This window comes from Perca flavescens, chromosome 18 (assembly GCF_004354835.1).
Source record: "Perca flavescens isolate YP-PL-M2 chromosome 18, PFLA_1.0, whole genome shotgun sequence".
NCBI classification, from domain to species: domain Eukaryota; kingdom Metazoa; phylum Chordata; class Actinopteri; order Perciformes; family Percidae; genus Perca; species Perca flavescens.
In genome coordinates this window covers 21248209-21263232 of record NC_041348.1, presented here as the reverse complement: position 1 = coordinate 21263232, position 15024 = coordinate 21248209, and the positions used below count along the sequence as shown (strand labels likewise).

The 15024-nt window shown below is 37.4% G+C and overlaps 2 protein-coding genes across 16 annotated transcripts in view; both read right to left on the bottom strand.

The window, feature by feature from the left end:
- Positions 1 to 1000: 1000 nt before the first annotated feature.
- LOC114573409 (syndecan-3) lies at positions 1001 to 5258 on the bottom strand. The gene is made up of 5 exons (XM_028605599.1): positions 5107 to 5258; positions 2182 to 2260; positions 1989 to 2053; positions 1757 to 1862; positions 1001 to 1674 (listed from the first exon to the last, which is right to left on the bottom strand). Exons 1-5 carry the CDS (start codon positions 5167 to 5169, stop codon positions 1511 to 1513), a joined length of 477 nt encoding a protein of 158 aa, XP_028461400.1. The 5' UTR covers positions 5170 to 5258; the 3' UTR covers positions 1001 to 1510.
- Positions 5259 to 6147: 889 nt separating this feature from the next.
- pum2 (pumilio RNA-binding family member 2) overlaps positions 6148 to 15024 on the bottom strand; it is a 29241-nt gene continuing 20364 nt past the window's right edge. For all 15 annotated transcript variants that reach the window (XM_028605316.1, XM_028605325.1, XM_028605319.1 and 12 more), the window contains 3 exons: positions 13013 to 13134; positions 10808 to 11000; positions 6148 to 8654 (listed from right to left, as the gene is read on the bottom strand). In XM_028605316.1, the coding sequence (XP_028461117.1) occupies positions 8523 to 8654; positions 10808 to 11000; positions 13013 to 13134 (447 nt within the window). In that variant the 3' untranslated portion in view covers positions 6148 to 8522. The remainder of the gene's footprint in view (positions 8655 to 10807; positions 11001 to 13012; positions 13135 to 15024) is intronic.

Genomic DNA, 15024 nt, shown 5'->3' with positions numbered 1-15024 from the left:
TCCTGCATGCAGCTTTGATAGGCCCTGTTACACTTGGTATGTAACAAAGGGGAGATGTTCATAGCAGACATTTTGACTTGTCATAGTAGGAAAAGCACTGTTACTGATGAGGTTAATAATGGCTCTGTTCTATTCAAGTTTCCCAGTGAGATGTGAAAGTGTGACAGTGAGCCAGCATGCACAATACCAGCATCATGAAACGGAGGCAGCTAAATGGAATTCAGCCATCATTCTTATTTTTTATTTTATTTTTTACATCTGTGCTTTTCTACTGTTACATGTCAAAATGTCTTCCATGAAAAGACAAGCATTTTCTGTATAAAACCATTCTGGTGAAGTTACTCTAGGTCTTAAATGCTACAAAAATGTATTGAAAGCTGCCACTTTAAAACAATAACATAGCAAAGTGTATTATACATGGTTAATAATTAATTAATCACATAGTGCAGCTTTGACCATCTTCTTTCAACCATAAACACAAGTCATATAAGCACCGGCTGACTACACTTTCCACAAAAAGTTAAACTGAGTAGCAAAACTTCATTATCCTCAGTGTTACTTACTATGGCCCTGTGTACAATAAAGCAATCTCAAATTAAATCGTTGTTAAAGATAGTAACTAAAGATAATTCTTCATATTTTGTAATATACTGTAAATAAATTATCAATGAACTGCAAAAACATATGCATTAAGTGCGAGAACCCTAGAACACCTTAGAACAGAAGCTTCTCAATTCTCAAGGACCTGTTAGATAGAGACCATACTGCCATGTCCCTTGGACTGATTCAATGTAGACTATTTTTTACACTTCTATAGTCTCAGTTATGTAAAAGAACAACACATGGAAATGTATTATTTGACATATTTGCAGATTCTAAGAGTTACAGGTTTGTTCGATTAAAAAGTAATTTTTATAGTAGTTATTATTATAGATTTAAAAATTAAAATAATATTTGTTGGAACTATGAAGGCTTTTGTAAAAAAATAAACTTCTTTATAGGAGAAAAAAAACGGTCGGGGTTGTTGGCATGTTTTTAAACCAATCACAATGGTCTTGGGCTGCGCTAAGCTCCACACGGAGCGACGGAGGCTCTGCAAAATAGTCTAGGGAAGGAACTTGTTTTGACGAAACTTTTGCACCCCGCTAAAGAAAACGCCACATACAATATTAAATTGAGTTAACTGTTCACACAATACAGTAACGTGAGCGGTTTAAATTATCTAGCTACATGGTTTAACGTAATTTTCTCTCAAAGTGACCAGAGTTTAGAACGTAAACACAAAGAAAGCAGAAGGTGAGGGACATCTGGCAGAACTACCGGCAGCGCCGCAAACTATCCGGTAAATGAACTGTCGTCGATCCAGACTAATATCATGATAATTTAACAGAAAGAATTTGAAAACTTTCCAAAGACGCCCTGGCAGAGTGCCACAGACCCCTGGGGGTCCCTGGACCCTACATTGAGAATCACTGCCTTCGAACACAAACATTATTCTGAAAGTTTTAAGTTAAACAACAACTTGTGCCCTGTCAGGTCTGTAATAATCTACGTCTGAAGCCCTCTGCTGGCCCAGAATGTATCCTCCATTATCTTTCTTCTGCCATCTGTAGATTAATAGTGCTGCCAGTGCAGCTGCAAGTGCCACTCCTGTTACGCCTCCTGCAATAAGAGCTGTAAACATAAACGATGGAGTTAGAATACAGACACACAGTGAATTACTCTGTTAAATTCAGCATGCCATACTGCAAAGTACCGGCAAAGATTTCTTTGTTCTCCAAGAAACTCTTGCTGTTTGCCACAACAACAAATCCTGATCCGTTGTCTTTGTGTGCACCGTCAAAGTTCAGGACTGAAGAAGCCTAAAGACAAAAGTAGGAACAGTTGCACAACTTTATTTCCTGCTCTGCCATCTACATTATAAGGTGAAGAAATGGTGAGATCCGTGAAAACAACTGTACATGGAGCGTATTCTTAGTTCCACCTACTGCGTTTGCTGTAAACGTTCTGACATCTTCGCTGTTGGGGTGATACTTGCTGTTTTCCATTCCACCTGGTGAGACAAAGAGCATGAAATATGATGTGTTTGCTTTTGGAAAAAAATAATGACATGGCCATCAGATACAATGTTAAGTGGATTATAACTATTTTATAGTCCTTGTGCGGGGTACGCAGCATTACCTTGTTGTGACCAATCCCCAGAGCCAGAACTCTCAAGGTCATATCCTGATCCCTCCAAATCTTCAGGAAGGACAGGAAACTAATTCCATGGAGAAAAAGGGAGGAGGATATTTAAAGATGCAGACCACCACAATATTGTTTCCTGTCTTATTATCAGACTAACTGTATATTGACTCTTCACTACATCTCAGCAGTGTTACAGACTGTCTATTCATGTATATTATGTTGTTATTACCTTATCACTTTTGTATATCCTCCGACTTACTTACACCTCCCTTCACGCCGGTTTTGTAATGCCTACCTAATCTGCACTTTATGTAGCCTATTGTATATTGTATTCTGTTTTCTTGTATTTTATTGTATATGAAACTGTATGTTGTCTTGCACGCTTATGTTTTTCTTGGCCAGGTCATCGTTGCAAATGAGAACCTGTTCTCAACGGCCTACCTGGTTAAATAAAGGTTAAATAAAAATAAAATAAAAAAAGACATATGAAAACAGACAAGAGGTGAAGGAAGCCTTTAAAATGTACTGTTCTTAAGAGGACAATAAAGAAATGAATCATGTCTTGGATACAAAGTCCCATTCAAGTACCACAATCTCAAAAGCACACTGTGGCTGACAAACCCATAGTGATGCAATCGCTATCACCAATAAAGTGTAATGAGTAGAGAATATAGCTCAAATTAAAAGGTAAAGTCACTCCACCTATTTGGAAAAGCGATAAAGACAACACAGAATCTTTTGTTTGGACTCAACACTTTTTTTGTGATTCAGTTAATGTAGTAGCTCAACGTGAAACTTAAAAAAAGCAAATTACAAACTTTTTTTTTTTAAGTAAACAATCCACTGATATATTATTTTCTTAAACAGGGGGCATTTATTTTGAAAACTGTACTGGATATTCATTTGCTAGACTAATTGATGGAGATTAAATGGCCTGTATCCATTGTAACCAATATACCATATTAAAGCATGCTGTTCTTAATGAAATAAAAACTATAAATATTATTCAGCTTTTATACACAGGGAGTGAATAATTGATCTATACTCCAAAAACTGGGTGGAGGAATGAAATAACATTTGTTTTGGAAAATGAAAAAGATCTGAACAGTTGTACTGGGAAAAACCCCCCAAAAAAAAAAAAAAAAAGTGCCTTAGGCACTTCATTCTGTCTGTGCTGCCCAGCTGTAGTTGTGCACACTAATAATGTTTACAGCTGGAAACATTTGTCAAGCAGGACTAATGCTTAAGAGGGACACAGGGAACCTTGTGTTTAACTTGAAATCGATCGATGGTTTGTTTATTTCGTCTTTGCATGGGTTTCTCCCCACAGTCTACAGACATGAACGCAAGATGAACTTTTCCTTAGGTGTGAATGTTTTCTGTCTGCGTGTGTTAGCCCTGTGATAGACTGGCCACTCTGGGCTGGACTCTTGTCTATTGCATGCCGAGTGGATAAAGGATGAACGTAGAATTGAGACAACTAGTTTATTAATCAATAAGTATAAATAAAAATCAATCATCAATAATGTCGATGATCCATCAATTATTTGAGTCATTTGTAGAACAACAAAACAACTATCTAAACAAATATCTGATTTCAGCTTTTACAATGTGAGGATTTTCTGTTTTTCTCTTTTCTGTGTTATAAAAGGAATATCTTTTTTTTTTTGTATTGTTGATCAGACAAAATAAGCGATTTACACTGCATGGCAATTTAACAGGCATGGGGGCAACTTTTATTCATAATGATTACTTTAGATATTTCAAGTACATTTTCCTACTTCAGTACTTTTACTTGTGATTTTGAGTGCAGGAGCTTTACTTGTAATAAAGTATTTTAAAATTGTGGTGTTGCTACTTTTACTTAAGTAGCCTATCTTAAGCACGTTTTCCACCATTGGAAATATTGTACTTTTTACTCAGATATTTGATAGCTATAGTTAATAGTTACTTTGTGGATTATAATTTGCACACAATATAATAGATTTATAACATTTGGTACACTGTAAACTATGGGAGAGTTAATAACTATGTAAGTTATATATTTAAAGTTATATAATTATCTTACACATTAATAATGAAATAATATGCACAATAGTATGGGAATAGTGGGAGCAGGGCCATTCTGCCCAATGAGCACTTCTACTTTTGATACTTTAGGTAAATCCCACTGGTAATACTTTGATACATTGATGTACATTTATCTAAGTAATACTTTGAATGCAGGACTTTTACTTGTAATGGATTATATTTTATATGTTGGTGTTTTTACTTTGAATACTTCCATTAGTGCCAATAATGAAATATATTGAATGGTGGAACTATGAATATCTGTTTTCTGCCCTACTAATATAAGGAATTCCTACTAAAGGTCCCAAAAGCCATATAGGGGATTTAGGTAAGAGATGTAAAATCCACAACATGGGAAGTGTGATGTCCTCTGCTGAAACACACTTGGCTTTGATTATTAGTCTCTTCAATTCTCTGCCTACAATATTTGATCTGAAATTGAGTTTTAAGGACTGAAAATAATCCCTGTGACACCAAATAGGCCTAATTAGTTTCTAATGAGTATTACAAATAAATGTTTCATTGAAATTACATAGACATGAATAAGCAAATAAGCATGAATAAATCCGAATATTGTAGCATAGGCCTACATTAAATTCTACTCTGTAACTCTGCCTAAAACTTAAAAAAAAAAAAAGAAGAAAAATGTTTAGGCTATAATATAAAACAAGTCCAAACATCGTAAATATAATCACACGTAGGGCCTTCTGTACAGTATTATAACACTGGTTAACTCCAGGAAGTGAGAAAGGTGCATGAGCACGACATTGACGTACCGTCTACGCTGTTCAAAACGTGTCTACCACGTTCTCATAATACATCCATGGTCTAACACTGAAAAGGACTTACCGACATATTGATAGGATGTATTAATCCCAAAGCTAAAAACAAAAAAGATACAGATATCCCCATGTTGCAGCTGAGTTGGTGTCAATTTATTTTGTCCTCTTCTTCCTCCTCCGCAGGTGTTCTAATTGAACCTTGAGCCTCTCCCGGACGGCCCAAACCCCGCCCACCAATAAAACATGTTGAACTTGAAATGTTGACCGAGGGCACCTGAAGAAAACATCTATATTTGTTTTGTTGTCGTTTTTAAATCATAACATGATGTTATGGGTCTGTATAACTTAAATAAACGTCCTGAAATTAAAAGTACTAAACTGAGTTGCAAGAAACTATAGGAAAGACTACATACATATATATTAATATATTTGGCTTCCCTGAATGTTTATCCATTTAAAGGTCTACATTATGGTAGAATAACGGGAGTAAAAACAAGGTCTACATCAGACAAACAAACGCAGACTTCGTAATACAGAACGACTGATGTGTTAGCAGTATTCTAATGTTGCAAAAGAGCATGGTTGAGCTACTAACTAATTTATATACCTTTGGGTAATCTATAACAACGCTTTATATGTTTAAGATAGTTTGTTTTGTATGTAAAACTTGAATACTAACTAGGAGTAGAGCTGGAATCTATTGAAGTAAAAAGTACATTTACCTCTGAAATATAGTGCAGTAATAGTAAAAAGTTCTATATCACAAAATTTGGATACAGCTGTATTTCTACCACTAATTGACTCTTGACGATGCACAGCTGATCTAAATTTAATTAATAAATAGACTAAGACTCAATTGAAATATAATGGAGTAGAGGTATAAAAGTAAAATACTGTAGTACCTAAAATACCATACTTGAGTATACACACATTTAACAAACTAACTCAGAATTTAAAAAGTTCGGTGTCAAAAAGTTGGTACAATACTTTACAAAAATTCCATCTGTTTAAGCATGTGTAGGGATAGTTTTAACGGTTTACTATGTACGGGAATAGCTAAAACGCTTTGAAAAATACCTTACATGAGGAAAAGCCACAACAATTCTGGTCAAATGTTAGAAGAACAGTTTAATCATAAGTCACAATTCTGCTTCCAAAAATGAGTTGTTTTCTTCATCTAACATCTGGAAATGTACATAAGGCCACCTGAAAATGTACATGACTTTGACAGTGTGACAAAACTCATATGTTCATATTTATATAATTGACAATATTTTACATTGCTTTTGCTTACAAGGTAGAAGCTGTTCCAAAATACAGCACTCTTCTGTACAAAAATAATTCTTGTCATATCCTGTGAAGTTTCCATGGTAGCAGAGAGGACTAAATGCAGCCTCAGTTTTAGTAGTGTTTTGTTTTCTTCTTTTTAAACTGTCAAACTTCAGAAAGACTAACAGTGGATGTTACAGCTCCGGTACAAATAGAGGCTGGCCTTTCCCATAACAGATTAAAAACAAAAACCATGCCAGATTGTGAAGCCATAAAGTTTTTTTTTTCCTTTAAAATAACACTTGATCAAATAAAACTGTATACATTATATTCAAGGGTAAAGGAGTGATGAATATACACACATCAAAATGCACATTTTTGCCTTTTTCTCCCCAAAAAGTGTAAAAGACATCCCATTTACAGCATAAACGTTTACAAATGTACAACTGTACAGACGAAATAAAAGCATCACTACAAATTTAGAGCAAGGCCTGTCAAACACCACGACTAGACATTTTTTTCTCAATTAAACTAATAATCTTACACTTATTAACTGCACATATACTACATGTATTCTACAATTATTCATATGAAGCAAAGAAGCCATCACTACGAGCATAACAGGTGAGTTGTTTAGCTTTCGATGGCCCCACCAGCCTCCACCGATGCACTTGCATACCCAACAAATTAAGTTTTAAAAAACAGAACCATTTAAAAAAAAAAAAAAAAAAAAAAAAGGTTCTTTAAGTATCCCTTTCTTCATCTTATCCCACTACTTCTAGTTCATTTCACCTCAGATGTACAATGCTGGGATAAGCTCCACTTCACAATATATATACTTTTTTGGACTACACTGACCATCAGGCGGTGGGGGTTCCATCATCGCTGCAAGCCCCCTACCCAAAAGCAACAATTTACTCATACATAAAGATGCTATACATTGCTAAACTACTTCTACGCAAGAGATGATTATTCAGTACATAAAGATAGCCTTTCTAGGGCAGTGTTCATCTCAAAGTACAAGACCGATGTTACACAAAACATGATAAAGAAAAAAATCATTCCAAGGATTAAAACCTGTCACAGCATGCCAACACATACCCCACTCCCACCCCACTATCCCCACAAAAAGCCCCCCACTACGGTCATTTCATGTTAAGATTATACCAGGTAACACACCCACTGTATAACCAAACCTCATGCTCTACTTCTATAAGTTAACGGTAGCTTTTTATTTTGCATAAACCCCGAGTGATCACCTGGATGAGGGACAGACGGCTTAAATGGGGCTCAGTGAATGCAGCAGCTCAGGTTGGTCAGTCTGTAAAATGAAGTACCGAAACTGTTCAGATAATTACACCAGGCAGACTACAAGCTCCTGGGGTAAACACCCCCCCCCTTCACCCATTAGCCTGGAAAATGAGGTCAAGAATAAGCCACCACTGGAAATTACCACCTTGGACTAAAGCACCAATCCCCAAAGCCAAGCTCGCAAACTGGTCTCGAAGACCTCTGGGTGACTGTGGCACAGGACACATAGTACTCACCTGTGGACGGAGGGGTTTAAAATCCATCCATACTATGTAGTGCTATATTATAAACTAATCCATCAGCTGCTTTGGCATGGGAAAACACATTTACTGTGCATGGGATAATATACAAATATAATATTCAATTGCCTAGACTTTGAACAGCTGACACAGTAAGTCTGGTTACAAAACAAGTGGAATTGTTTTTTAAAAGGATCACTCAGTTTAGCCTTATAAAATCACTTGCTGGTGTTAATTGTAGGAATTGGAAATTTCAGCAAATGTGTATACGTTTTTTTTCTACAGAGAATTTACAAGGTAAAAAACTAAATGTACAAGAGAATATGAAAACCAGTGAAATACATCAATTACATCATTAACAATGGGCTTGTGCTTTACCCAGGAAAGAAAAATCGGCCTGCTGACTGTGGGGGCCACTCTGGGGACCTGCACCAGGGGTGGCAGAGTGGCAGGGATCAGTTGTCACAGCGTTCTTAGGTGAAGTTTACTTGTCTTTTTTTTTTTTTTTTTTTCCTTTTCTTTTTTTTTGGTAATTCCCCAAAAATGGGATAACCGAGGATGTCAAAGGCTAACCCCTATGGCTAAGGAGCATCTCTCGTAGGAACAGGGGGGTTTGGGGCTCGTACTACTCCACTTCTTCAGGGGACCCGGGATGTTGACATGACTACATGAGGCCATTTGGGGGGCCGCCGATGGGACCCAGTTCAGAGCCACTCTTCATGTAGTACTTTTCCAGCTTGGCCAGAATGTGCTTCCCGTAGGTGTACTTACGTAAAGTGGCAATGTGAGGCCGGATCTGAGAAGGGAGAGACGGCAAATTTCAGCAGATTCAAAGTAGAACTGAAATTATTATTAGTGGATTAATCAATTAGTTAATCAAAAACTTTATAGTAACAATTTTTAAACTCATTTCTGAAGTAAAAATGCTATAGATGAACTGGTTCAAGCTTCTAAAATTAGTTTAAAATTAGTGCTTTGTGAAAGTAAAGGACTATATTCTATACTCAAAGTTACAAAAGAATAGTAAATATTTCCACATCTGGCTCAGACACTCAAATTGGTTCAAAGGCAACAGTCCAGTTCTGATGTTAGAGGTTGAAGATGTATTTGATCATTGGTATTGGTACACTGCATTTATGGAAAAACAAGTGCACATTTGTTTAGGCTTTTAGCACTTAGTCCAAATAATATGAACTGTTACTAGCTGTGCACCCGTTTGATGTGCATATACAGTGGGGCTCGAAAGTTTGGGCACCCCAGGTAAAAAAAAAAAAAAAAAAAAAAATTATATTAATGTGCATAAAGAAGCCAAGAAAAGATGGAAAAAATCTCCAAAAGGCATCAAATGACAGATTAGACACTATGTCAAAACAAGTTAGATTTTATTTCCATCATTTACACTTAATGTAAATTACACTTTATTACACATCATTTCAAAATAACAGAAAAAAAAAAAAAAAAAAAAAAAAAAAAATGGCATCTGCAAAAGTTTGGGCACCCTGCAGAGTTAATACCTTGTAATGCCTCCTTTGGCAAGTATCACAGCTTGTAAACTCTTTTTGTAGCCAGCCAAGAGTCTTTCAATTCTTGTTTGAGGCAGCTTCGCCCATTCGTCCTTACAAAAGTCTACCAGTTCTTTGAGATTTCTGGGTTGTCTGTCACGCTCTGCTCTTTTAAGGTGTATACATAGATTTTCAAATTATGTTGAGGTCAGGAGATTGTGAAGGCCATGGCAAAACCTTCAGTTTACGCCTCTTGATGTAATCCACCGTGGATTTTGAGGTGTGTTTAGGATCATTATCCATTTGTAGAAGCCATCCTCTCTTTAACTTCAGCTTTTTCACAGATGGCATCAAGTTAGCGTCCAAAATTTGCTGAAGTTTTATTGAATCCATTTCTCCTTCTACTCGTGAAATGTTCCCTGTGCCACTGGCTGCAATACAACCCCAAAGCATGATTGATCCACCCCCATGCTTAACCGTTGGACAGAGGTTCTTTTCATTAAATTCTGTGCCCTTTCTCCAAACGTACCTTTGCTCATTCTGGCCAAAAAGTTCCATTTTAACCTCATCTGTCCACAGAACTTGTTCCCACAATGCATCAGGCTTGTCTATATGTTCATTTGCAAACTTCAAAACGCTGATTTTTGTGGTGAGGATGTAGAAGAAGTTTTCTTCTGATGACTCTTCCATGAAGACCATAGTTGTACAAGTATCTCTTTACAGTGGAATAGTGTACCACAACTCCAGTGTCTGCCAGAGCTTTCTGGATGGATCGTGCAGTCAAACGTGGGTTTTGACTTGCTTTTCTCACAATCCTGCGAGCTGTTCTGTCTTGATATTTTTCTTGGTCTTCCAGATCTTGCTTTAACTTCTACTGTTCCTGATGACTGCCATTTCTTAATTACATTCCGAACACAGGATATTGGCATCTGAAAATGCTTTGCTATCTTCTTATAGCCTTCTCCTGCTTTGTGAGCGTCAACTATTTTCAGTTTCAGTTTTCTAGACAACTGCTTAGAAGAACCCATGGTGCTGATTGTTGGGGCAAGGTCAGATGAGTCTGGGCATTTAAAACCTTTGAGATTGACATCACCTGGTCTTTCCAGACAATGATTGAGAACAATCCATGACACTGTCAGGTCTCAGCTTTCCAAAGGGGGCGGTGCATGCTATAAACTCTGCAGGATGCCCAAACTTTTGCAGACGCCATTTTTTTGTTTGTTATTTTGAAAGTGTAAATGATGGAAATAAAATCTAACCTTTTTTTGACATATTATAAGAATGTCTAATCTGTCATTTGATGCCTTTTGGAGATTTTTCCGAATTTTCTTGGCTTCTTTATGCACATTAATAAAAAATTTTACCTGGGGTGCCCAAACTTTCGAGCCACACTGCAAGCCCCCTCATTCCATATCTGCATAATCACAGATTTAGTAGTTTTACCAACCTTGTGCATGATGATTTTGCGCTGAGCAGGTTCTGCCATGTCAATCATTCTTTGGACAACATAGTTTGCGTACTGGTCCTTCATCATGGTGTATAAAGCGCTGTGGGGCCCGTCTTTCTGGCAGCACACTTCATCTATCAGCAGTGCTCTCTCTGAACGCGAAGAGTGGATCACACACTTCTCCACAACATTACTGAGGAAAAATAGACAGAAAAGCTTCAATTACAAATGCATTACACAGCAGGAGTCACAGCACTGGCCAGTCATGTTGGATGCTTGTTATTTTGAAAGGCTGAATGTTTGAATCTGTTTCAGTTTTTGTCCACATTGTATTTGTGACACATTAAATTGTAAGGCCTGTTGGATTTGATGTATTCTGAATTGATGTTCCAAACTGCAACAGTGGGAGGTGTATTAAAAATGTGTCAACATTAAAAAGTTTTTCACAGACCTAACTTTTCTGATGTACACTAACGGCCAAAAGTTTTAAAACACAAATTTTTCCAGGTTTTTATTGAAATTCATGCAGTTCAATGTCTTATTGTACTCTGAAATGAAAGAATAGAACACATGAACAATTTAAGTTAAAAAATAAATCATGGAATCAAGTTCCCATAAATGTGTGGCACTTGTAGGTTGCTTTGCTTTCATTTTTCTGTCCAGTTCATCCCAAACCAGCTCAATGGGGTTCAAGTCTGGTGACTGTGCTGGCCACTCCATGTTTTTAAGCTTACCATCTTGTTCTTTTTTGCTAAGGTAGTTCTGGCATAGCTTGGACTTATGTTTTGGGTCATTATCTTGCTGTAGGATGAACCCTTGACCAACTAGGCGCATACCAGAGGGTACTGCATGGCGCTGCAAAATGCTGTGGTAGCCGTTTTGGTTCAGGGTGCCTTTCACTCTGTACAAATCACCAACCCTGGATCCAGCAAAACAGTCCCAGACCATCACGCTTCCTCCTCCATGTTTGACAGTTGATGTCACACACTGAGGAACCATCCTTTCGCCTAATCGACGGCGTACAAAAATCCTGCGTGATGAACCAAAGATTTCAAGTTGATTCATCAGTCCATAGCACCTTCTTCCAGTCTTCAGTAGTCCATTGACGATGTATCTTGGCCCAGGCAAGCCTCTTTTTCTTATTCTGACGTCTTAGCAATGGCTTTCTTGCTGCAACTCGACCTATGAAACCTGCAGCTCGAAGTCTTCTCTTTACAGTTGAAACTGAGACTTGCTTATCACGACCACTATTAAGCTGTGCTTGAAGCTGTTGTCCTGTGAGCCACCTATCACGCAAGCTGTTGACTCTCAGAAACTTGTCTTCTGATTCTGTTGTGGCTTTGGGTCTGCCAGACCTCTTCCTGTCAGAGTTTCCGCCAGTTTCTAAGTGCCTTTTGATGGTGAAGAATACTGTACTCACCGACACCTTGACTTGCTTCGCAATTTCTCTGTAGGAAAGGCCAACATTCTTAAGTGTTATGGTCTGTCTCTCTTCCATTGTTAATTGCCTTTTCCCCGCCATTTTTATAGCAACACACTACTTTCTGCAGTACAATACTGTTCAAATAATGCTCACGAGGGTATGGTACCACAGTGTGTTCCAACAATACTTTTATACAGAGGGGGTTGTAAGTAATCCAGACAAGTTGGAACACCTGTGGGAATTGGTAGCACCAACTTTCAAAGCTTGATCAACCTCCACTGCTGCAGAACAGCTTTACGTTGTTAACCCATTTGTTACCTGAAAAAGGCCTTTTGTAAAATTCTGAAATGTACATTTCAGTTTTGGGTAACCTTACTTTTTGTTTTTTAACCTCAGGCAGTTCACCACTTACCTTTGTACCATTTCAAGCTATTCATTGGACTTTAACTGCTAAAATTAATTCAATAAATGTTCTAAAACTTTTGACCGGTAGTGTATGTGTGGTTGGAATCAAGCTAGCTATATATCTATATTACTTTTTATAAAATCAAGCTTTATAGACAGCGTGTTTTTTTAATTTATAAAGTAATTAAAATTATTTTTTATTATTGGTGGAAATAAAATGATTGATAAATGATTTGGTTGTTTTACTGTGCTCAAATAAATAAAACTATGTACTGGTTTATGAAATATTTGAGGTCTGACAGTGAAAATTTAAATACATAGGTAGACCTCAGTAAAGTCTTCATATCTGTCACTACATTAAAACATATACTACTTACCTTGCAAATTTGTGTTGGCTGAGGACAAGAACCTTCCCACGAACCTCTGCGACTATCTTGCTCTTATCTTCTGGTCGGCCGTGCTCCAAAACATGCTGAATGACGTAGTTACCATACTGATCCTGCAGGGGGGGAGAGTGGAGGTGTGAGCTCAAGAAAAAAAATGTCAATTTCAATGATCACAAAAGGATCCTTGCGACACCCTTTAATCTGATGCTCATGCACTTCTTTTCACCATTGGTCTTAATCGGTGCGAGATAATCATGCATCTCTACAATGATAGGTAGGCGAATGAGTGACACCCCCATTTCAAGTCTTACAAATACCCTTACGTCATCACTGCGGAAGGTCAGACAAAACAGATGCTGCCGGTTTGGAGTGTTGCTAATATAAATAGACAACACAACCATTAGCATGGTTGCCCCTTCAGAAATGGGTGATAGACAGTTATGGGTGTAATTTTAGTGTGACAAGATAGAGACAAGAACTCACCTGACCAAGCAACAAATAACTCTGAATCGATCTTGTTAAAGTAGTAGTAATTTGTTGGGTAGGTAATGTGACCTCCACCTTTAATTTGGTAGTATTTGCCTTAAAATCCATTTCCTGTCAATCTGTTTTAACAAGAACCTGCATTATTTTGCTCCTGGACTTGACTTTAAGTCAAGTACTCAAGGTGAAGTGATTTAAGCACTATTTATGAACACTTAAGTTGTCCAAAAAGGTTCAAACTCTCTGGAAGCTTCTATCAAACAATTACAGTGAAATCAAGAAGATGAAAACAGGAAATCAGATTGATCAGGAGATGCTTTTGGCAAAGGAGAGATTATCAGACAGCAGGCAAGCATGTGCCTCGTGAATCCACTGTGACATAAAGCAAGAGAGGGGAAAAGGCGAGAAGAAGGCGGCTCAGTGGGTTAGGAGAAGGCCTGTAGTTGAAAGTTGGACAACTATCTAAAATGTTAAAGTAGATTCTTTACAAGGGTTGCAAAATTCCGGGAATAATTAAGGTGTAAATTTACCATGGGAATTAACGGGAATAAAATTTGCTCAGGCTGTCTTTACTATGTCTTAAGTGGACATAATCCATTAATTTGCCAAATAAATCCATTAATTATTCAAATACATACAATGTGAAAATTGTGACATGTGGTAAGTTAGCTAGCAAGTTAACTAATGGGGAAAGGTACTTTGAAAATTCCAGCCCACAATATGGGCGGTGTGCAAATTTAGGGTTTAAAGTGAACAATTTATTCATAAATGTTTTACAATATAATTCCCATGCTAAGTTGTCAACTTTTACAGCGGAGCAATAGAGAGCATCCTGACTGGTAACATTACAAACTGGCAAGGGATGTGCACGGCCCGGGACAGGATGGCTCAGCAGCAGCTATTCAAAACCGCCCAAAACTTCATTGGTACCATCTACCGAGCATCACCGATATCGGTGAGGTGCCCGCAGAGGGCCCAAAAGGATATTAAAAGATAATACTAGGGCTGAAAGATTATTATTTTCATTTTTGATTAATCTGTTTATTTTCACAATTAATCGATTAGTTGTTTGGTCTATAAAATGGAGAAAAATGTTGATCAATGTTTACCAAAGTCCAAGAGGACTTCCTCAGATCTCTTGTTTTGTCCAAAATATTCAGTTTACTGTCTGAGGAGTGAAGAAACCAGAAAACATTTACATTTAAGAAGCTGGAATCTGAGGATTTTTACTCCAACCGATTAATTTTATGATACTACCAATCAATTTTTGCAGCTCTAGATAATACCCACCCCAGCAACAGCCTGTTCACCCTGCTGTCGACTGGCAAGTGATACAGAAGTATCTGCGGTCATTTTGTTTTTAAAATATATTTCACTCCAGTAATATAATCGAAACTTACATGAAAGCATGCAGTCCTTTGGCTCAGACAGTGCAGTAGTGTGGGCTGCACATGTGATGGAACAATGCACTGTGCATGCAGAGCATCGTAATTTTACTGAATTCCTATTGAATGGGATGC

What these genes read in the sequence shown, in the direction of transcription:
- LOC114573409 (XM_028605599.1), bottom strand. Translation starts at nt 5,169, where the DNA reads ATGGGGATATCTGTATCTTTTTTGTTTTTAGCTTTGGGATTAATACAT. An exon ending in TACATCCTATCAATATGTCG is followed by an intron (nt 2,261 to 5,106) that starts GTAAGTCCTTTT and finishes CCATGGAATTAG; the next exon opens with TTTCCTGTCCTTCCTGAAGA. An exon ending in TGGGGATTGGTCACAACAAG is followed by an intron (nt 2,054 to 2,181) that starts GTAATGCTGCGT and finishes TTGTCTCACCAG; the next exon opens with GTGGAATGGAAAACAGCAAG.